Raw genomic sequence first — 25,103 nt, forward strand, 5'->3', positions numbered from 1 at the left:
CTATTGACTTCCGCTACCCGGTTGCAAAAATGGGGTCGTGGTCAACCTGGTCGAGGTGGTCAGATTTTGACCAATACAGAGGGCACTCAAGAAAGAGCGTGAATTTCTCAAGGACACGTGGATTAGGGCATTAATTAAAGGATAAGATTTGTACGAAATGGTACAGGTCCGTACTAGGTTGTTATACACCTGTACCAATAGAACTCTTTGCTTCAATTAGGAATGTACTATATTGGGGTTTTCTCCTCCTATATAAAAGGGATCCCAATCATTTGTATCATAACACATTATTCGCTGCAATAGAATATTCTATTCTGCTTTTCTTGTTTAACGTGCTCAACAAGTGTTCTTCAGCTTTATTGCTTTTACTTTATTATTCATACTTCATTGTTCTTAGCTGACCTTGAGGTCCCCAAGAAAGTCAAGTTCGAGGTCATCATTGTTATAACAACACTGCTTTGGTTCATCAATTCTTTTTACTTAAATTCAATATTACTTGTATATTCACTAGTATTAGAATAAAACACATATCTTTAAAACCATACGTTTAATTGTTACCCCATTTTCCGAGGTAAACATTTGTACTGAGTCAAAACAAATCCATTAAGTTAGTTAGGGGACATAAAAAAAAAATCTTCGGCCTCTTGTTCAGTTTACTTGGAGCTACAGATTTTGATAATACACATCATAATGGAGATTTACTCTACTATTCAACTTATTCCGAATTTGTAATTACAGAGAGGAAGACAAATATAAATTAAAAGACGTGGCGAGACACTATTAATATACATCCTTTATAATATTGAACAGCAAAGGAATCAAAGAAATAATTAGTGAAAGGTTCGGGAAAAAAGTAGGTAATACTAGTATAATATAAATAAAAAATAAAGGGATAATTTCATTAACTTTCCTTCAAGCTTCGTTTTATCACATTAATTTTTCTATAATTTATGATACTATATTTGCCTTCCTTGTTTTAGATTGTTTTCTAACAATTGTTTTAACCTAAAATAAATGAAAGCTTAGAAAGCCTTGAGGAATCAGCGGGTAACGTATTCCGATATTATACAAGCTTACAAATGTTTTTGCAAGAAAGATGAAGAGGGCAATTATAAAGAATAACAAATCATGTTTTATGTCTTCTTTCTTACAGTAAAAATACAATGGCCAAAAAGAGAAAAGAGGATACTTTTACACACATAGATAATATTTAAAAGAAAAATACTTTTACACACAGGGTTTGCTTATCATTTACTGGTCATTCATCAAGCTGCCTTTGGTGGTTCAGTTGCTACTGCAGCAGGTACTTCTTCAACTTTCTTCAACTTTGGCTGTCTCTGTTGCTGGCTCTGCTTCAGTTTTAGTCTCAGGAGCAGGGGCAGCAGCAGCTTCTGGCGCTGCTTCCTCTTTCTTCTCATCTCCAGCTTCAACCACCATGTCCTTCTCTTTCACCTCTTCAGCTACTGTGTCAGTTGTTTCTACTGCTGCTGGCGCTGCTGCGGCTGTGGCTGCTTCCTCTTCTTTCTTATCTTCGGTGACAACAAACGTGGACACTTTCTCTAACACGAAGATTATGGGACCTGATACATAGGAAGGCCCGAACTTCGAACTTGCTTCACTGACTGCTTTGGATCCCGGAAATTCTTCATTCATTATTTCAAGCACAAATTGTTAGTTCGATTGGTTGGCGAACAAAGTTATACAGGAGTTAAAAGAGATTAATAATCATCGACAATTTGGCGTACATATATTTCGTTTTTAGGATTTTTGGTTCCATTTAATAAAAATGGAATATATAGCGCATGATATAAAAGTTCACAATTTTATCCTTGTTTTTGAAATAAATAAAAAATAAAAAGGATGAATTCAAGGTTATTTTCATCTTGGGCGATTTCTCTTGTAAACTAATTCATGTATAAAAAGTTATCTCATGTTAATTAGATCTGTTATAAAATAATATCAAAATTGTAGTATACTATACCGGTATTATCTATATAACAAAACAAAAATTAAATGCCAACCAAACGCAACACAAAATAACATTGCTGAATTTAACTGAGTTTATTTGTCTAATCAGAGTAATCAAACTACCCACGCCGCCACACAGTGAACATGTACAAAGTGTGACGAAAGAACAAACGGTGGAACAAATAAAGACTTACCAATCTTGAATTCATATAGTATACTATTTTTGCAATTTTAATGAATTTTTATATATAAATTGTTGCGCCGCGTCAAAAGTTATGAGTTCAGTTGAACCTGTTGGCTCAATAATACATTCACCCCTGAGAACAACAGTGGAAGAGATAAGGACTTACCAATCTTGACAAGCTCATCAAGGAATTTCTGAACTCCAGCTGAGTGTTTCTTCAGCCCTGCAACCTTTGGTTCCTTCACCAAAGTCTGTGTTTTTGTTTTCAATCATAAAGAAAAGATTATCATACGTCCTATATTTGTGTGCTATGTATGTAACAATTCTTTAGTCTAATTAATTCCTTCATAAAACATACTAACTGATTTTATAAATACCTTAATCTCTGCTGCAGCAGCTTCATAGATTTCAACGACTTTAGGTTGGAGCTCAGTCTTCTTTTCATCGAATTCTTTGCTGTACTGCTCCTGAGATTTATTATTACGGTTACTGGAAGTTGTTAAATAAGAACTAGGTAATTAAGTGAAAAATGGTCTTTCATTTTATTGAAATGAGGTCGTAGTCCTTTGTAATAATTATTTCGGCAAATGGCCAAATATACCCCTGTACTATATACCCTTCGTTATATTTTGGATCCAAATAAATCTCTATTGTAATACTATTGGTTCAAATATAACCATATTCTGTTAAGTTTGTCCAAGGTAGACATCCAATCCTACGTGACACTGATATTTGATGAGGTGGAACCACATGGCATGCCACCTTAGCGTCCCTAATCCATATATAAAAGACTAAAATTTAAAATGCAATATTTTTCACGGTAGCATTAATGGTGGCAATAGTGGTTGAGAGAAAGGAAAATTTAATGGTGGAGAAAAAATATAAGGGATGGTAAAATGGGCTAGGGGCGCTGAAATGACAAATCATGTGGCATCCATTGAATGTCGATTTTGGACAAACTTAACGTTCAAATGGGTATATTTGAACCAATAGTATAACAACAACGCCATATTTGGATTCAAAAGTATAACTTAGTACATTTAAATCTTTTATAATAGTACAAAGGTAGCCCTTTTCCGTAATTACTTTGAAATATCCAAAACGGACAAAAAGAAAATTTTTTTTACCTTGGCCACATCAAAGGCCTCGCAGGCCTCAGCAGCAGCAGCCTTTTTGGGTCCATTTTTCTCAAAAACCTTCTTGATCTTTGGAAGAACCTTGTCTTTCCAGTAGCTCATCTTTATGTCTTCTAATAACACAAAGCACAAACGAGATAATTATTGTTCAAAATCATTTCTAAAACAATTCTTTCAATCCAAATACTGCAAGAAGGAAAAGGGAAAAAATCATAAGGAAAAGATTAACGAGTAGAAAGTTTATGATTGAGCAAACCAGTAGGATAAAGAAGAACTGGAGAAAAAATTGTCAGTGTTACTTACTTGAATGAAGAAAGGGAATACTCTCTTCTTTGTTTGTGTCTTTGGCCTCTGGTTTTCTAAATGCACACTATATTCGCTTAGTTTTAATGTGACCAATCTGGAAAATTGTTTTCATTATGTAGCCAACTGTGCTTCCAAGTTGAATTCCCCAGATCACCCCCTGTCTTTGCCCTTATTAACATAAATACGCTTGCGTCCAAACAACGTACACCTACCCCTCCCTCACTTGTCGATGGGGTGTCAAATAGGCAGGTTGAGCTAATTTTAGGCGGGTTAAAATAGGTTGAATCAATAAATGTGATCAGCCCAAAAGTAATTTCGGCTGGGATATGTTGGGTCAAGTTGAGCTAAATAGCACGAGCTAGCCAGTTTTCAGACTGGTAATTGAAAATAATAGCCAGCATTTGTAAAGTCATTAAAAAATAGCCATTACTTTGCTGTAACATGGAAAGTTCTAGCATAATATATTGGAGATGGCGCGCATGCGTATGAACTTGATCTATATATTATTCTTGAACTCCAGAACAAGGAAAGTTACAACATAATATACTAGAGATTGGTGCACCTGTGTATGAATTTCTAGCATATTATGTTGGAATTCCAGCACACAGAAAGTTCCAGCATAATATATTGGAGATTGGAACACTCGTGTATCAACTTCCAGCATATTATGCTAGACCAGTATATTATGCTGGAACTATAGTATGATATGCTGGAACTCCAGTATATTATGCTGGAACTCCAGTATATTATGCTGGAACTCCAATATATTATGCTGGAAGTTCACATGTAAAAAATTCGAACTCCAGTATATTTTGCTGGAATATTTTCCGGATTTTAAACAGTGTTTTCGTTCAGATTTATCTTTACATAAAAAGTGGCTAAATTTCAATTACTTTTGAAATTGTGGCTTTTTTCAAAAGTTAAACATTTCGATTTCGATTACTGCGCCCAACTCTTACCAAGCTTTAATTAATATGAATTATTTTATTATGAATTAATTAATTATCAAATAGTATGAATTTTTTCCTTTTGTTATGCTCATATATACATATCCAACACAAAAAATATTATTTTTAAGTTATTTTAGCAAAATTACTCATGTATCAGTTTGGGCTGAACATCAGCCTAATTTTAGATGGACCGAAATGGGTTGGATCAAGATGGGTTGAGTTTAATAAATAAGCAGGTCACTAACCAGCCTTACCTTAATCGGATTGGGCAAATCAAATGGATTTGGGCTCAAATTACCCCTGTTTGTGGCCATCTTTGGATTTAACTTATAACTGTATTTTGTTTGTTCTTCAAAACTAAATACTTATTCCTAAAACAAGTTTGTGTTTGTTCTGAAACCAAACAAACACTATAATATATATTCAGAAATACGTTTTGACAATTTCTTTTCATCACTTTATATGACACTACTACTTTTATTACTTTTTTCATACATTTTTAAATGATTTTAATTATCAGAATTGTAAATTGCAGTATTTTCTAGATAGTATTCACATAGATCCGGTGCTTATATTTATGGATTGTAAATTGGATGGACCACGGAAGCTGAAAATCTAATAATTTACTTTACTTTTTCCGCTGATGGGGGTACTAAATAAATATGATTTCATCTAGAGTTAATACCTTAAAGCCCGTCTAAACTATGTAACCTTTTGTCAGTTGTCTATCTAAACTATCACATGTTCCTGAAAACTCCTGAACTATATTCCCCTTCATTATAAAACCTACTAGTGCCACTACTAGAAAATGTAACAATTGCGATTGAAATTTTTCGACTAAAATATCCAGTCTGAAATTTCTGTGAAGGATATAGTTTAGAGGTTTTCAGGGACATGCTATAGTCTAGATAGCCAACTGACAAATATTGTATAATTTAGGGGGGTTTAGAATATTAACTCTTTCTTTTATTATTTACTCTTATGCAAATATCTCAATTGTTTTGGTGCTTTTGTTATACTGTTTAAATGCAACTGTTATCAAAAATCAAACTTAAGCAAATGAATTATTTTTCATTAACTAAGTCGAGAACTAATAATTCATGCAAAAAATTAAATAAGGAAAATTTTATTTTGCGTTTCATTCAACTGATACTAGCTAGTTGTATGAGACATTTTTTTTATTCACAATTCTGTAGACCCATATTTTTATGGACCCAAAAATATAAAATTGGGATCTACAAATTTATAAGACACGTAATAAAACTTTAAATTAAACAAGGGACTCAAAACGCTAGAGTTTAGGGAGAGCATCTGAGTTGGTAAATAGGGTATAATGGGGAAAAGATTATTCACAGCTGGCAATAGGATCATTCCGTGGTGGCAGTATCAAAATGGATGGGACCCTTGTCCAGCTTGATGGTGATCTGTGAAAGACTTGAGCTTCAAAACATACTCACGTGGCTTCGCTGGCTCTACAGAATAACGCCGTCAAGGAATCCCTCTGTTGAAGTCACCCTCTTCAACAACAACAATTACCCTGTAAAATTTCATATAGTAGGATTTGAAAAGGGTAATGTGTACGCAGACTTTACCCCTGCCCCGATAGGGGCCGAGAGGCTGTTTCCGATAAACCCTCGGCTCAGAAAGACAAAAATAAAGTAAAACAAAAACAAAAGAAGAGAATTCATTAGTAACTACAATAAAAACCGTAATAGTAACATACACATAAAAACCGAAAGATGAATGACATACAATAACAGTAACCATAATCTAAGGCCCGGGGCTAAGACAAACAACAAGAATAGTGTGGGTCCAACATAAACAGCAAGTCATCTAAGACCAACCCTAATCCAACCCCGCCTCACCCCCGAAATGAAGGAAAGCTTTACTACCCCTATCCTACAACCCTAATGCTTGACCTCCAGGCCTTCCTATCAAGGGCCATATCCTCGGAAATGTGCAGTCGTGCCATGTCCTGTCTGATCACCTCTCCCCAATACTTCTTAGGTCTCTCTCTACCTCTTCTCGTACCCACCACGGCCAACCTCTCACACCTCCTCACCGGTGCAACGAGGCTTCTCCTCTGCACGTGCCCGAACCATCTAAGTCTCGCTTCCCGCATCTTGTCATCCACAGGGGCGACACCCACCTTCTTCCGAATATCTTTATTCCTAATCTTGTCTATCCTAGTGTGCCCGCACATCCACCTCAACATCCGCATCTCTGCTACTTTTATCCTCTGGATATGGGAGTTCTTAACCGGCCAACACTCTGCCCCATACAACATGGCCGGTCTAACTACAGCTCTATAATACTTACCTTTGAGTATCGGCGGCACTTTCTTGTCACACAAGACTCCAGATGCAAGCCTCCATTTCATCCAGCCCGCCCTATGCGGTGAGTGACATCCTCGTCGATCTCTCCATCCCCTTGAATCATCGACCCAAGGTACTTGAAGCTATCTCTCTTGGGGATGACCTGTGGCCCAAGCCTCACGTCCCCGCCTACATCCCTCGACTCAGTGCTAAACTTGCATTCCAGGTACTCTGTCTTAGACTTGCTCAATTTGAAACCCTTAGACTCGAGAGTCTGTCTCCAAACCTCCAATCTCTCGTTAACACCGGCCCTCGTCTCATCAATTAGAACTATGTCGTCAGCAAATAACATACACCATGGCACCTCTCCTTGAATATGGTGTGTCAAAGCATCCATCACCAAGGCAAATAAGAACGGGCTAAGCGCTGAGCCTTGGTGTAATCCCATAACAACCGGAAAATGCTCCGAGTCGCCTCCCACCGTCCTACCCTTAGTCTTAGCTCCATCATGCATGTCCTTGATCGCTCGTATGTAGGCTACCGGCACGCCCTTCGCCTTAAGACATCTCCAGAGCACCTCCCTAGGAACATTATCATACGCTTTCTCCAAGTCAATAAACACCATGTGCAGATCCTCCTTCTTATCCCTGTACTATTCCACCAACCTCCTAATAAGGTGGATAGCTTCCGTAGTGGAGCGGCCCAGCATGAACCCAAACTGACTGTCGGATATAGACGTCGTCTTCCTCACCCTCACCTCCACCACCCTCTCCCATACTTTCATGGTATGGCTAAGTAACTTGATACCCCTATAATTGTTACAATACTGGATATCACCTTTGTTCTTGTACAACGGTACCACTGTACTCGACCTCCATTCCTCCGGCATCCTCTTCGTCCTAAAAATTACATTGAACAACCCAGTCAGCCATTCCAATCCTGCTCTACCCACACACTTCCAAAACTCAATCGGAATTCCATCTGGCCCGGTCGCTCTACCCCTACTCATCTTACGCAACGCCCCCATGACCTCCTCCACCTTAATTCGCCTGCAATACCTAAAATCTCGGGGACTATTCGAATGCCCCAAGTCCCCTAGCGCTATATCCCAGTCCCCCTCCTCATTCAGAAGACCGTAAAAGTACGTCTGCCATCTCTGCTTAATCTGAGACTCTCCCATCAAACTCTACCATCCTCGTCTTTGATGCACCTTACTTGGTCTAGATCCCGGGCCTTCCTCTCCCTCGCTTTAGCCAGCCGAAACAACTTCCTTTCCCCGCCTTTCTCCCCTAATTCCTCATATAGACGGCTAAACGCTGCATTCTTAGCCTCCGTGACCGCCAGCTTTGCCTCCTTCCTAGCCACTTTGTACCTCTCTCTATTCCCACTCCTCTCCTCCTCGCTTGTGCTCCCTGCTAACTTTGCGTACGCTACCTTCTTCGCCCCCACTTTACCTTGGACTGTGTCATTCCACCATCAGTCTCCTTAGTGCCTGCCAGAAAAACCCTTTGATACACCTAGCACCTCTCTCGCCGCCTCCCTCACATAGTTCGCCGTCGTCGACCACATAGTGCTCGCGTCTCCACTACTCCTCCAAGCTCCCATAGTGGATAACCTCCCCTCCAACTCTCGGGCTTTATCCTTGGTTAAATCTCTCCATCTAATCCTCGGTCGGCCACGAGCATACATCTTCTTCCTCTTCATCATAATGCCGATGTCCATCACTAAGAGCCTATGCTAAGTCGCGAGGGTCTCTCCCGGGATAACCTTGAAATCCTTGCACAACCCTCTATCACACCTTCTGAGGAGAAGGTAATCGATCTGAGTCTTCACCGCCGAACTCCGGAAAGTGACCATATGCTCCTCCCTTTTCGGAAAAGTCGAGTTCGCAATCACCAGCTCGAAAACCTTAGTGAAGTCTAACAGCGAAGTACCTCCTCCGTTCCTATCCCCAAAGACAAAGCCACCATGTACCTCGCCATAACTACCAACAGCCGCCCCAATATGGCCATTAAAATCACCTCCAATAAATAACCTTTTAGTAGGTGGAATACTGCGCACAATCGCGTCCAAGCCCTCCCAAAAGCGCCTCTTAACCTCCTCATCCAAGCCCGCTTGCGGCGCGTAAGTGCTAACGACATTGAGGGTGCATTCACCGATCACCAACTTAATAAACATCAGCCTATCATTCACTCGCCTAACCTCAACCACATACTCTCTAAGATCCCTATCCACCAAGATACCCACTCCATTCTTACCCCTCACGACTCCAGAGTACCACAACTTATACCCATCCGCATTCCTCGCCTTCGTCCCTACCCACCTAGTCTACTGGACACAAGCTATATTAAGCTTTCTCTTCTAGAGAATCTTTGCCAACTCAATAGACTTACCCGTCAGCGTGCCTATGTTCCACGACCCAATCCTCAATCTACAAGCTCCCTCTTTCCCCTTACCCTCCTTTCCTATCGTCGCAACCCCTAACCCCCTCCCCACCCCTAGTACCCCTCGAGGACATGACTTACTCTACCATCCCACACCGCAACCACTATACTTACAATAAACTCCGAAAAATACTAAAACGGACCCAAACTAGAAAATAACCGGTTACAACTATAAGTATTCTAATAATATGCTTAAAGTAATGCTAACTAAATAACCACAAATTAACTAACATAGAGAAAGAGACAAGAAAACGGGAGGTACCAACTCCCGATGAAAAGAACCTGGAAATATGACTTGATGCCCCCGTTGATGCTCCGTTCTACTCGCCCGTATGCCTCGCGCTTGCCTGGGCAGCCGCAGTAATTCCCGCGAATATAACCCGGGTGCTTTGGAACCCGACGTCCAGCCCTTTGTGACTGCCAAATGGCCTGCTCTGCTTTGCCCGTGCACCTCCCACCCGTCACCAAACAGCCACCAAAAGTGCTACCTGAAACACACACAACACACCACGAGACCAAGAAAAGGAGGGGACTGTCACCGAAACGATTGCCGGAAAAAAGTGCCGGTCCGAGAAACAATGGTACGGTGAGGAAAGGTTTGATGAAAGGGAAACCTAGAGGAGGGTGGTCTGGTTGGGTCAGAAAAGCATAAGGGAGATGAGACGGCGCCGGTGGGTCACCGGTCGCCGGCCTAGCTGCTGCTAGGGTTAAAAGAAAGAGGAAGAAAGAGAGGGGCGCGAGAGAGAGAAAGGAGAAAGAAAGGAGAGAGAAAGAGAGGGACGCGGGGAGAGAGAAAGGAGACGAGTACTTACCTGGACGAGTGCCGGCGGCGCTGTGGGTTTGCCGGTGGATTTGCCGAAGAAGATGAAGATGTTATCGTTATCGAAGAGAGAGAAAAGAGAGAGAGGATAGATTTTGCTGGAAAATTTTATTTTGCGTCTCATACAACTGACACTAGTTGTATGAGATAACTTTTTTGTTTCACAGTTTTGTGAACTCAGAAGTGTAAGATTGGGGTCCACAAATTTGTAAGACAAAAAGGAGTCTCATACAATCAGTGTAAATTGTATGAGATACAAAATAAAACTTCTCGATTTTCCTATAATATATTTATCTTTGCACTATTTAAAATAGATTTTACGTTAACTTTTCTTGCCTATAAATACATGGCAATTTACATAGGTAGAGACCACCGATAAAGAGAAAAGAAAGAGTTCTACTGCATATGTTCTTAATCTTACCTCTCTTATTGTTATTTTATTGAGTTAATACCCTAAAATTCCCTTAAACTATCGCATTTTTGTCAGTTTCCTACTTAAATTATTCAGTGTCCCCAAAAAACCCCTGAACTATATTGCCCTTCATATTAAAAGCACCTCATTGCATTCTTAGAGATGCGTTTAGTACACGCTCGCAATTGTGAAATAAACGTGTCATGTAACACTACACATTGCTATTTAACTCAGCCTAAAACTCGTCTAAACTATCATTTTTTTGTCAGTTGCCTACTTATACTATCCGGTATCCCTAAAATCCCCCGAACTATATTATGCATATATTAAAAATCTCATGTTGGACTTTTAAAGGTACGTCTGTCTAACTATATTAACTTATGGTTTGTACAAAGTTTTTTATGATGTTTACTCATGATTTTGTTACTCTCGAATGATTGATTAATTCTAGGAGTTTTGGCCAAAATAATATCTAATGCACTTTGTTAATTTTAGGTTTAACTGTGATATTACTTTATACTGGACTCTAATTGATAAGTTCTTATTTATATTCACTTTATAGCAAGAGTAAAAATAGCATTTCTTAAAGTCATCTTATATAACATAAAAAAGATTACACAAAATAAAATTTCGCAAATAGAAAATTAATCAGCCATTAAATACATTCTCTAATTCCAGATTACATAAACGAGGTTCAAGAGATTCAACTTTATTTTCTACAAGGTGTTGAATTTAATAAGAAGATTTAAATTGGTATACTTTCGACAATATGAATAAGACATGAAAGAAGACTAAAACAAAAAAAAAAAAAGAATAAATCATTTCAGAGGAAACAACAGAGGGAGAATTTTTTTTTAAAGGAAACTCATATGGAGAATTGAAGAATAAGGTTAAAAAATGAAGAAGAATATGAAAAATAAAGAAAAAGATGGAAATTGAGGAAGAAAGATGCATATAACTAAAATAAGGAGAATATTTATTAAAAAAATAAATTTGAAAGAGGGTTAGACTAATTATCCATTATTTTCTGTTAGGTGGGCAATTTTGATGGCTTTTTTAAGCTGTCACGCGCTTCCAAGCCAGTATTTATATACGTTATGCCAGGTCAGTAACGAGAAATTTTTATTATATAGCGCAATATAGTCCAGGGGGATTTTGAGGACACTGAATAATTTAAGCAGGAAACTGACAGAAATATCATAGTTTAAGGGGGTTTCAGGGTATTAACTTTTTTTTATTTTGTTAAATTGCGTTGTTAAATTTTCATAAGTTTCCTTATGTTTATACTGTAGAAAGCAGAAAATTAAAGGAAGTGTGGTTATTTTCTTTGTGTGAGAATTTGTCTTAAGATTCACTAGCATTTGGTGTAATCTGCTCTGTTTTCAAATTAAACTACTCAGACTTTTATATGGCAATAACTTTATATATATATATATATATATATATATAGGTGGATAAAAAATGTGACTTCATTTAGTGATATGATGATAAGTATAAAAAAATTTCTTTCCCATAGCTGCTATTGACATTTCTGTTTTGAGGCATTTTTAAAGCACAAGTTTCTATTCGTTATTACAAAATTTACAAATGAAACTTCCTCACTAAAATGACATTATTATTTCTAATTTATTTGTTTTCCTTTATAGCTTTCACCATGTCAAATTTATCAAAACTTGAATTTGTGGCATTTGACATCACCCGAAAAAATTATTTGTCATGGGTCCTTAATGCTGAAATTCACCTTGACGCTAAAGGTCTTGGGAAGAAAATGAATTATCAAATCAGAATAGAGCGAAGGCCATGATTTTCCTTCGTTGTCATCTACATGAATGATTAAAAACTGAATACTTAACTGCAAAAGATCTACTTGAATATTTCCCAAAAAGCTTTCAACAGGTAAATGTTTCATTTTCAAATGGCATAAGGAAAATACATCCTATGCCTATATGTCAACATGTGTAAGAAGTCAGGAATGACGTGATACCGTCAGAGGTGGATCCAGGATTTTAAGTTTATGAGTTCCTGTCGCAATTTCAAATTAATATAAAATAATGATTGGGTTCACAAATAGATATTTAATAAATTTTTTACCAAAAATACAAGATCTACGCAAAAGTTACTAGGTTCCCGGGAACCCGTATATTACACCCTAGATCCGCCCCCGGATACCGTACAACTTGAGAAAAATGCATCTATATGCCTGTATGTCATGTATGCATGTCAATGCAATGTATCTCAGATGATGAGCTCATGTGCTCACTCTCAGAGTACTTAATCTCACTATCTCACACTTTCCACTCATTATGCTTAATCACTCAATATGCTCAGTCACTCTGTACTGTATATGGACAATCCAGCCCAGAAAAGATCCATCCTGAATATATACATAACAACTACCAGTCAGTCACTCAGTATTTTATAAGGCCAATACAACATGAGGAAGATCCATCCCCAAATATAAATGCTTCGGGCAAGATCCATACCCAGGGAAGATCCATCCCTCAATGTAAATCAAACGCGTTCACTGGGTGTGTTTGCAGACTCCGGAGGGGCTCCTTCAGCCCAAGCGTTATATCAAGCCAATCATGGCATAAATTAATAATATCTGTTGCAGCATGCCACCCGATCCCATAAATATATATAGCCATAAGGCTCGTTGTAGCATGCAACCCGGTCCACATATATACAACCATAAGGCTTGTTGCGGCATGCAACCCGATCAACATATATACATATATCACTCACAGCTCAGGCCCTCGGCCTTACCCAGTCATCAATCTCTCCAGTCTCGCAGGCTCACAATGCCATGAAATTAGCCCAAAATGATGATATGATGTGGCAATAAATAGCAACAGAGATTGAAATATGATATAAAATGAATGAACATGACTAAGTATGAAATTGTAATTTAAACAAATAATTCAATAGCAATATGACCTCGGTGGGTCCCAACAGAATAAACATGCAGCCTATACATAGTTTCTGACATGGATCACAGCTCAATAGCTCTAGTACGTTGAGATTTCATGGTTACAGATAAGATCATGTAACTATACAGTACCACAACAATAACATAGTCACAATTCATACGGTGCACTCCACACGCCCGTCACCTAGCATGTGTATCACCTCAACACCAAACACATAACACGTAATTTGGGGGTCCACACCCTCAGCACCAAGTTTAGAAGTCTTACTTACCTCGAACAAGCCAAATCCAATACCGAGCAAGCCAAGCGATGCTCCTAAAAATGTCATCCCGCGCGTACCGACCTTCGAACGGGAACCAAAAAGTCAAATCCGGGTCCGCGCCTCGGAATCTGGCTAAACTTATAAAATCCGATAACCCATTCAATTACAATTCCAGCCATATTATTTTCACTCAAATCCAACTCTAAATCAATGTTCAAAACTTAAAAATTGACTTTATGAAATTTTAAACAAAACCTCTAAATTTTACTTTGAAATCATCAATCAAATGCCAAAAATAAAGATGGATTCATGAAATATAACCAAAATTGAGTATAGAACACATACCCCAATCCATATGGTGAAAATCGCCTCGAAAGATTGTCCAAATCCGAAGTTTCCAACTCAAAATATGACCAAATGAACAAACCTTCGATATTAAGTATTTTTGTCCAGCTGTTCTACCTCGTTTTGTGTGCCCAACAATCCCAAAATTTACTTTTAATGCCTCCAATGAATACCTTGTGAAATTTCAATCAAGTTAGGCTTTTGAATCACTTTATTTGACCTTATAATGAAGGAGATATGGTAGTTTCAATATTTAGAAATAGTGCAGATTTTTAAAAACGAAGTCAGTGGCAATTTTATAATTAATCTGAGAAATCGAACAACCCAATTCATAGTAAAATGAACATAAAATTCTCATACGATATCCAAATTCGATGATTCTTTTTGCTATGGCTCCGTATTTATGATACGGATCTAATGCTTCGATCAAAACATAAATTGGTACTCATTTGTTTAATGTGGTACCATTTATGCTTGAAGAAACTCATCTCAAACCTATCCGAAACTCGCCTGAGCCCCTCGGGACCCAGTATGAACATACCAACACGTGCCATAACATAACATAGACCTACTGAGGCCTCAAATGACGCATAACAATATTGAAACGACGAAACGCACCTCAAATCAAACTTAATGAACTTTCGAACTTTCGACTTCCAAAAACTCGCGCTGAAACATATCAAATAACCTCAGAATAGACTCAAATTTTGCACACAAGTCCTAATAAATCATAAGGAGCTACTCATGCCTCCAAACTACTGAGTGGAGTGTGAATGCTTAAAATGATTGGTCGGATCGTTACAGTTATGAAGCTAGAGAATAGAAGTTCTCCAACTATTTAAGGAACTAGGCTTAACTATATTTCTGAGGCAATTAGTAACGTCGTAAAAGAAACATAGTATAGGGAGAATCATTAACATTCCCAAACATAGAGAGTTAGCCTCACATACCTTAACTTCTTTCTCTTGAGCGTAATACAACATTCGCCACCCCTTTCAACTTTAATCTATATCAATACAAGTCTAAGGGATTCCATATTAGCAATAATGCTCTTGTTTTGGTCACTTAGGCATTTTATCAAATATTTGGTAGGTATAAAGCTTCATAGCCCTTATTAATGGTGTTTCTACAACCAACAATCTATTCTCTTTCCCCTAGATAAATTGTAAAATCTCAAATTGCTACAATAAATATCATTCTTCATCACCTATTAGATACACAACACGCTTAATCAATAATCAACAATCAACAATCAACAACCCAAACCTATAACTCTTCATGTTTTTCTATCAAACTCATCAACTCATATCTCATGAACTAGAGTCTATTGTGAGAACGTGATTTTTTCCCTATATATGAATTATTCCCAAAATTCAAGCAAAATGATTTCTTCATTATTATGCATTTTGGTGTCATTTTCTGATAATTATTGCATTTTTATTTGTGCACGTTAACTCATACAAAAAATACATAAAATATGCATTCGCACTTAGGATTTAATTTTATACTTTAGTATTAATTAGGGATTAATTTGTTTTAGAATAGGATATGAAGAAAATGACAAAAATAGTTCACTTTTGCATTTTATTATTTTAATGGTGAAACGGTCGCAAATAGTTATTAAGTTAATTTTAGGCATTAATTGGTTTTAGCTTAATTGTTAGTTTAATTTCACATCTTTGTAAAAATCAGAAAAATAAATACAAAAATACAAGATTGCAAAATGAAAATTGGAAAAATTAAAAAGAATATAGAGGGAGTGGTTATTAACGGCCAAATTTGGGCCACTTTTGCATTTAAATCCGTTGGCCCAAACGCCTCAAGCATCCCGATTCAGTCCAGCCCAAGTCCCTACCCGGTCTGCCCCCCTCCTTTTAAATGAAACGATGTCGTTTCGGGGTCCTTGGATCAGGACCGTTGGATCTCATCAATCCAACGGTCCGGAACTGACGAGGTTCTTAGTATTTAAGTGTCTGAACCCTTTCCCCCTACCCCCATTTGCATCGTCTTCTTCACCCCACCCCTTCTCCCCAAACCCTAATCCGCGCCGCCCCTAAATCCATTGCCGGCGGTGAACGCAAACTATGTCGTTCACTCTGAAATTAACACCACAGACCCCCCTCACCCTCCTCTTTCCGTTGTACCCATTGGTTTACCTCGAATAAGGCCGGAACTCTTCGAATCTTGGTTTGAAGTTTTCCGGCCAAGTGACAGGTTCGTCCAAATCAGCCCAAAATCATACCCCAAACCCCCAGTCCTTCCTCAACACTAATCCGTGTTTGTTTTCCTTCAAATCACCATGAAACGGCCCAAATCTTAGATCTAAGAATTTCCGACCAAAACCCTAAAACCAAATCCTTTTGATTTCGAACTGTAGTATCCTTAACCATGTGTTCTCTTGTAAGAACACACGGTTAGGGATGTTACGCGTCAAAAATCTGAACGGATTCAGGTATTTCTGACTGGCCGGAGCCCTTATGCCTCTATGAGTTTTGTTGTTTTTTTTTACTCGCATGATTGTAGTATTATTTACAGTTGTTGTTTCATTATTTGTTCTGCTAATTTTATGGTTTAATTGTGTTAGTTTAGGTTCTATTAACTACTGTTGATTCTGAGCTTGATATTTGGTTTAATGATTATAAGTTCATGGTTTAAGGGTTAGTTTTAAGTTCATTTAATATTAATCGTGGTAGCTTAAGCTCAGTTTAATCTCGTTTAGCTTGTTTGAGTTGGTTAATTGAACAGAATTGGTTCAGTCAGTCTGATTAGTTAGTTTCTGAATGCTAGTTAATTAATTTTAGTTAGTTTCAGAATGGTTTAGGATATTGGGTATAGCTGTTAAGGATGAGGGTAGGTTCAGTGATTTTGAAAGACTTTCAGGGGTAATCTGGGTATGGAAAAGGGTAGTTCTGATAGGAATAGTAATACCAAGGCATAGGGAGGGACAATATAGGTATTGTATGGGTAGAGGAATACCTTAGGGCCTTCTAGAATGGGGTTCAAGTGTAAATTTTAATAATTGTAGTGCAGTTACCTGTTTAGAAAGATAAAATAGAGGGATTAATTTGAAAATAGAGAGGGACTAATTGGTAAATCAGAATTTAGTCTATTCTCTTTGGGGTTGCCTATAAAAGGGCATAAGATGCCTTGGGAAAGGGGGTCTGCTTTTTCTTCTGCCTTGAGCCTTAAGTTTCAATTTGAGCTTTCATTCCTGCCTTTAAATTCAGTTAGCATTTCAATTCTAAGGTTATTCAGAAAATAAAAACATCAAATATGGAGAAATTTGAAACAGCTTCAAAGTCTCATTACTAGTTTTTGGACTTCAGCTGGGAATTGGGGTTTAGTAGTGTCGCAGGTGTGTTTGGTTTCAGCTGTGAGGGACAGAGGTATGTTGGAAGTATGTTAAACTGATCTGTGGGAATTGGCTTATATTTCTGGTTTTCGAAGCAATTTGCTTGTGTTTCTGTGGTGTAACATTGCTGGGTATTGTTGTTGTTGCTGTTGAAAATAGCTGATTCATCTCCTTTTCTCTATTTTCATTACAATTCCCAGCTACATTTCCTTGACTTGCATCTATGTAACTCCAAGTTGAAGTGGAGAAATGGGAATGCTATTGGAATTCCGTTGCCTTTGGAAACACTGTCTATTGATTGCCCTTTTCATAGTTTAGTTGTTTAAATTGTCTGACTGTTACTAATTGATTTAGTTGGCATTGGTTCGAGCCCATAACTGATTTGTATAGTTGAGACTGATGGACTGTAAAGCATGCTTATGCAATTGTCATTTTCAATTTATTTAAATTCTATAGTATGCTGAAGTCAAGTCTGCAAACGTTGTAGTTGGTTTGGAGTTCTGTACGCATGGTTGATTTTAAGATTGGACTAGTATGAATTGCATATTTAATAGGCCTCATGTTGGGCCAGTTTTGGGCCTGGAATATTAACAGCTGGCCCAGGCTTTGGCCAGATGATAATTGATTTAAGGCCTAGGTGCATTAAGGCCCAAGAAATTAGTTAAATTAAAAGGTGCCCAAGGATTCGATCCCTGGGCTGTACGATTGCAAGCCAAATTTTGGGCCTGCTTTATACCTAACGCCAAGGTGCTCTAAGGGCCTGTGCCCGCAGCATGTGCAATGGCAGGAGTTGGGCTTTGTGGGCCCAGGGTCCAGTTACTCGGCCTTCCTGCCCGGATATTCAACTTCAAATTCAACAAATTGTAGGCCTAATCAACTAGGATCCTCAAGTAATTAATAACATAATTATTTCATTGTGTAGACTTGGAAAGGTTGTTTAGTGAATTTCACCGCCTTCCCCAAAATAACAATACGTTAGAATCTTTAAGCACGACATACTTAAAATACCTTCTGAAACTAGGGTGTGCATTGATGCGACTCAAATCCAAATCTCGACGAGGTCGAAATGTGTTGATAACTACGGGTGCATTGATTGCGACGTGGTTCGAAATGCGTTTTCATGACGTCGCAACTCTTAAAAAATAATTATAATAAAAGCGGTGTAAAATTAATAAAAGGCACATGAGCTAGCATGTATTAAAATCAGATAAAATCAAATGCAACAGTTAAGCGACCGTGCTAGAACCACGGAATCCGGGAATGCCTAACACCTTCTCCCGGGTTAACAGAATTCCTTACCTGGATTTCTGGTTCGCGGACTGTTAACAATCATAGTTTTCCTCGGTTCGGGATGCAACCGGTGACTTGGGACACCATTAATCTCCCAAGTGGCGACTCTGAATAATTAATAATTAAATCCCGTTCCGATTGTCCTTTAATTGGAAAAACTCCTCTACGCCCTTTGCGGGGTGTAGGCAGTGAAAAAGAGGTGTGACAGCTCTGGCGACTCTGCTGGGGAACGAACCCAGAACCTCTGGTTCAGGGTTCAGAATTTGAGCTTAGATAAATTGTTGTATTTGGTTGTATCTGATTTTCCTACATGTTTTGTGCTAAATGTGCTAAATGTTACCGCTTTGATATTATCTGAACTATATATAAACTCTGCCGACACCCTTCTCTCTTCACATACGGGGATGTGCTTACTGGTTGAGACTCCATATTCTGTTAGTGTCATACCTTGAAATAAGAAAGAGGCCGGACAAGTTACGAAGCCGGATGGCCTTTTGGTTCCCGGTAAGTTGCCCCCTCCTCGACTTGAGTTGTCCGCTCGGGTACACAGTCTAGAACACCGACCCATGTTTTGAACATAGAATAACATGACTTCACGCCGGATCCCTAGTAGGAACGCTTATTTGCATCACGTTGCATTTGACTTAGGGGACTCAACACAGGGGTTGGGTCCGTCTAGGACCAGCAACCTTAAAATGAAAAGACCATCCTGATGCATCCTACTTGCTCTGTGCATATATTTGTTGCGAACCTACATGTTGACCGGTTTCTGAATCTCGAAAATGTTGGAAAATTGAAAAAAAAAGAAAGAAAAAAGAGAGAAATATCAGTTAAGGAGTTAATTGATTATTTTAGAAATAAAAAATCAATGACCAATTACTGGCGAAACTCTGCCGAAATTTTGAGAAAAGAAGAAGGAAAATGTTTTATTTTGTTTTACAAAAAAAGAGGCAAAGAAAAATAAAAAAAAAGTCTGTTATTTTAGTGTGGAAAAATAGATTGTTTTATTGTTTGTTGAAAATGAAAAAAAAATCGTTATTTTTTTCTTGTTTTCAAAAATAGAAAAGGAAAATAGTTTGTCTTGCCATGAAAAATAAAAATGGAAAAGAGTCATGTTTTAAAATAGTTCGGTTAATTTGCCCGAACTACGCATGGTCTGATTCTCACAAGGCGTGAGATACGTAGGCAACTCTCATCGGGTCCAACCTCCCCTTTGCAAAAATAACCAAAAAATATCAAAATTTTAATTTTTGTCATAAATAAACCAGGTGATGCCGTTTTTTCACCTGACTTTGCATAAACAGCCACCTTTGGACGTATTTTGATTTTTGACCCTCACGGCCTTAAAATTTTCGCCCTCGAGGCATTGAAAGGCCGTGTCGCAATATCGGGTCTTTTATCTTAAAAAAAAAATTAGAATTTATTTGGAGTTAAATAAAAGTTTTCTTTTTGCTTAAACGCTTTAATAAATGTGCAGGATGAGCACGATGGTAAATGAGTCTTTTTCAATAATGACCAAAATCCCTTTTGAGCTGCAATTGTGGTGGAATGATTTGGGCAAAGAAGGGCAAGACGAAGTGAGAAAGTATTTGAAATACCTTCCGGATTTATTAAACATTCAGCCTCGGGGGGATATCATCAGGGCATTGGTCGCCCATTGGGATGCGGCACATAATGTGTTTCATTTTTCAGACTTTGAACTCACCCCAACATTGGAAGAAATAGCGGGGTACATTGGAAGTGACCAAGCTCCATTGAGATTCAAATACTTGATTGCTCCTAGGGCCATTACCATACACCGATTCCTGGATTCCTTGAAAATACTCCGGACAGTTCATCATCCAGATTTTGCAAAGGGTTTCTGCAGTTTCCGCTTCATGTATGATAGATATGGCCATGTGGGCGGGTTCAATAATCCAGACTTTAAGCTGTGCAGCAGAAATAGCCAATAAAAATGGGAGGAACACAGACGAGTGGCATTTATGATAGCTTTCTTGGGTCTCGTAATATTCACAAGGAAAGATGGTAATATTGATTTGAAAGTAGCAGGCGTCGTCAGTACTTTGCATACCATGGGGAAAAGCACTTTAGCACCTATGATTGTGGCTGATATCTTCAGGGCTCTCACTACGTGCAAAACTGGGGGCAAATTTTTCGAGGGATGTAACTTATTATTACAAATGTGGATGATTGAGCATTTGTGCCCGCGCTCTCAGTTATTGAGTTATGGTTCGGCTGAGAAAACTTGTATAGGAGAATTGTGTACGAGAATCAAAGGGGCTAGTCTACCTGAAGGAGTCACGGCTTGGGCAGTATTATTTCGGAACCTCAAGGCCAGCCAGATACAGTGGGTGCTTGGATGGTTGTCTGTCGAGGAAGTCATATAAATGCCAGCAGCCCGACCGCATTTTTTGTTGATGGGACTCAAAAGCATACAGCCCTATGCACCATATCGGGTTCTGAGGCAACTCGGTAGATATCAAGTAGTACCGAGAGATGAAGATTTGAGTACCCAAGTGGTCAAAATTAGTCCTGACGGTCGATTCCCCGAGGAAGAGGTTCGTCAAATTTGGAGTGAGTGTCAATATCTGATGGTAAACACTTGTGTGTCTGATAAGGTCAAAGGGAAAGTTGCTCCAGGGTATCACAGGCGGTTCAAAGGTGACGTGGCGTGTGGGAGGCCGGTTAAAAGACCTCACCTCGAAGATTTCGCCAATTCATCCCAAGAGCAGTGAAATTGGTTAGCCAAGGAAGAAAGTTATCGAGTCGAGATCGGTAAACTAAAGCAGCAAGTTGAGAGTCTGAAATTCGAGAACAGTGTACAGGTTGCCGCAGATCAGGGGGAAAAGAATAGACTAACCAGAGAAAATGAAGCACTTAGGGCCCAAATCCGACAGTTGAAGATAACCATCGATAAGCAACCAAGGAGCCGATCCGATGAACAATTGGTAAAAAGATTGGAAAGCGAAGTCAGAGAATGGCGGGATGAATTAGGAAAATCTGAAAATGCCATGGCAGAATTTAAAGCACAGTGGGCGACAAGAACCAAAGAGCGTCGCCAATACTTGAATCAGTTGAAAAGGGACCATGAGAAAATTGTTGCCAATTTAAAGAGAAAAGTGGTTGCCCTTGAGGGTAAAACGGTTAGGCAGGCTAGAAACTTTGAAACTGAAAGCGGACATTGTTACAACTTGTTGGCCCAAATGGAGGCAGAAGTGCAACAGCTGCAAGACCAGCACTTGCAAGACTCCCGAGCTTTAAAGACGTGCAGTGATCAGATAAGACGCTTGCTCATAGAAAAGAAGCAAACAAAAGACAGGATTAGAGCCATTGCCCATGCTATTGTCAGGAGATGCCGGGTTTGTGAAGACATGACGCGCACTACTTTTGTCTCACCAGTGATGATCTATGTGAAGCGAACCATGAATGAGTTAGAGCAGCTTGCAAGGGATTTGTATCCTAGACCCGTGGCGAGGCCGAACGACGCCCCACAGACACCTAAGTTTGAAGCACTAGAATATGCATAGTCCGTGTCTGTGAGTGTCTACCATTTCGAGTCAGTCTTTTGTACGTTCGTTATCTTTCTGGATTGAGTATGTTTGCAGGCTTAGAGTTTTTGGTTTGTTTTCAGGTTGCGTTTGTTAGTTTCTTTCCAAAACAAAAGATGTCGGGTTTGTAAGAGTCTATTTTATTAATGAAAGTTGAGCATTTTATTTCCACCCTTATGTTTACATTTATCTTCACGAACTATGCTTGGTCTGATTCGTGCGGAGTCACGATACGTAGGCAATCTCCATAGGATTCGACCATAACCGTAAAGAAAACAAAAAGAATGAAAAGGAAAATAGAAGGAAAACCGAGAAAAAGAGAAAGAAAGAAAAGAGCGGAAAAACAGAGAGAGAAAAGAAAAAGCACAATAGAGGGATAAGGCGAAGAAAAGAAAACGAAACAAGGAACGAAATACCGGGATGACGCATGCAATCGAGCAAATGCATAATAGAAATGAATAACTGTATAAGTGCATTCATGCCAACGTGTGGTTATTAAACTCTGATAAGACCTAATCGCTAACAAAGTGGTTGTCTAAATGTGTGAGCCCAGGCAGGTGGTTAGTTGATTGGTAATTCTGGCAACTCACCCGTACAACACCCGGTCGAAAGATCAAGTAAAAATGACAGGGCAGGATTCAGAAATCAGCATCGTAGACCCTTCGAATGAGGTTGAGGTAACAGATATGGGTGCTATGAAAGAGGAGATGAGGAAACTAAAAGCACAAATGGATGAAATGCATCAGGCATGGTCTCAAGGGCATCCGACACCACTATATCCTGCTAACCCATCTTACATCCCACCCCTGGCTCAAGCTCAGGAGCCTACCACTCCCCACGCATCTTCAGCTTTCCCTTATCAGGCCCAGGGTTATGGTACCACTTCATACGCTCCTCCAGCTCCACCGCCTAAGCAGAACCCTCCACCACCCATGGTTCCCATCTTTGTGGCACCTCCCCCAGCTCCACTACATAGATCATCCAGTGAGCCGCTATTCAGCTTATGACACCCAATATTACCCTCCTGAACCCACTTTCAAAGCGCCTGAGCCATATACCTATTCTCCCCATTTTGAAATCCTGGGAGAAGTTGAGAAACCGCTTAAGAATGCAGAACAAGAGGAAGTGATTCGTAAAGTCAAAAGCCTGGAGCAATCCTTCAGGAACATGCATGGTTTAGGTAACCAAGTTAACGTTGCATACAAAGATTTGTGCCCTTTTCCTGATGTCCAGCTGCCTGTGGGGTTTAAAATGCCGAAGTTTGACTTGTATGAGGGGCACGGTGATCCAGTAGCCCATTTGCGTGGTTTCTGTAGCAAAATGAGAGGTGCTTGGGGAAAGGATGAATTGTTGATAGCATATTTCGGTCAAAGCCTGAGTGGGTCAGTGCTAGAATGGTACACGAGGCAAGTCCCCGGTCGATGGTATACATGGGATGATTTGGCCCAGGCATTCATTGGCCATTTTCAATACAACCTCGAGATAGTACCCGATCGTTTGTCATTGTTGAAACTGGAAAAGAAACATGGGGAAAGTTTTAGAGAGTTTGGTTTCCGATGGAGGGAACAAGCTGCAAGGGTTGATCCTCCCATGATGGAGAGTGAAATGGTAGATTATTTCTTGCAAACATTAGAACCTACCTATTTTGGTCATCTAGTGATATCTGTCGGAAAATCGTTTAATGAAGTGGTAAAGATGGGAGCCATGATTGAAGAAGGATTGAAATCTAACAAGATATTGAGCTACTCGGCGTTGAAAGCGACCACCCAGGCCATCCAAAGCGGTACTGGTGGTGTGCTTGGGAAGAAGAAGAAAGAAGAAGTTGCTGCAGTTGAAGCTAGTGCTTGGTCCAGGCCCAATAACCCTCCACCCTACTACAACCGACCCAGACCCCACCACCCAAACTACCAATATACCCCATATGGCCCACCATAACACTATTATCCACCACCATAACTGCACTTTTCTATCCACCACGCCCAGACCTACACTCAACCCCCGGTGCACTCGCAATGGCGTACACCAAGTCCCAAAATACACAGCCACACCCACAAAACAACTATCCACCTCCCAGAGCTAACAGACCAGGAACCAACTTCTGCCCGAACCAAGCTTTTAGAAGTGAGAAGGCCCCAAATAGAAAAATATTTACTCTGCTGGGAGAATCTTACATTGCTCTCTTCCACAAATTGAAACAGTTGGGAATGCTAACCCAAGTTGAATCCAAAGCACCAAACCCTCTTCCCAGAAACCTGGACCACTCTGTTAGCTGTGAGTATTGCTCAGGGATGCCGGGGCATGATACTGAAAAATGCTGGAAGTTGAAAAATGCGATACAAGAGCTCATCGATAATCGCCGTATTGAAGTACAGGCTCTAGAAGCCCCGAACATCAATCAAAATCCATTACCAGCGCATTAAGAGGCCAACATGATCGAACTGATACATAAGGAGGCAGAGTTTAAGAAACCATCACAGGTGGTTATAGTGATTCGTTCTACGGAGACCAAAGAAGAAACAGTGAATGCAAGGCCAGCAGTTCAGTTAAAAGCAATAAAAGACAAGCCAATAGTGGTAATGGGAAAGGGACCATCTGCGGCTGCAAAAAACCCGGAGCCAGTCAAGTTAATGGTACCAGGGTCATCATCTGCACCCGTGGTGGTGGTGAAAGGAGCTTATATAGAACCGGTTATCATAAAACCGGAAGTCCAGTTACCCATGGTTGACAGCAAAGCCGTACCGTGGAGATATGACAAGGTGGTGGTAACATACAAAGGAAAGGAAATTGAGGAAGAGAGTTGTGAAGCACAAGGACTAACCCGGTCGGGGCGTTGTTTCGCTC

The 25,103-nt window shown here is 39.4% G+C and overlaps 1 protein-coding gene across 2 annotated transcripts; it reads right to left on the reverse strand.

The window, feature by feature from the left end:
* Window positions 1–1,040: 1,040 nt before the first annotated feature.
* On the reverse strand, window positions 1,041–3,730 carry LOC107776048 (plasma membrane-associated cation-binding protein 1). Of its 2 annotated transcripts, none has more exons than XM_016595856.2 (5): window positions 3,592–3,730; window positions 3,280–3,401; window positions 2,530–2,619; window positions 2,319–2,403; window positions 1,041–1,643 (listed from the first exon to the last, which is right to left on the reverse strand). In XM_016595856.2, the coding sequence occupies exons 2-5, from the start codon at window positions 3,388–3,390 to the stop codon at window positions 1,312–1,314; spliced, it is 618 nt and encodes a 205-aa protein (XP_016451342.1). In that variant the 5' UTR covers window positions 3,391–3,401; window positions 3,592–3,730; the 3' UTR covers window positions 1,041–1,311. The 2 variants fall into 2 exon arrangements, with proteins under 2 accessions (XP_016451342.1, XP_016451343.1); XM_016595857.2 differs by having other exon boundaries at window positions 3,280–3,398; window positions 3,592–3,728.
* Between the last annotated feature and the right edge of the window lie 21,373 nt (window positions 3,731–25,103).

Source organism: Nicotiana tabacum, chromosome 22 (genome assembly GCF_000715075.1).
Source record: "Nicotiana tabacum cultivar K326 chromosome 22, ASM71507v2, whole genome shotgun sequence".
Classification (NCBI taxonomy): Eukaryota; Viridiplantae; Streptophyta; class Magnoliopsida; order Solanales; family Solanaceae; genus Nicotiana; species Nicotiana tabacum.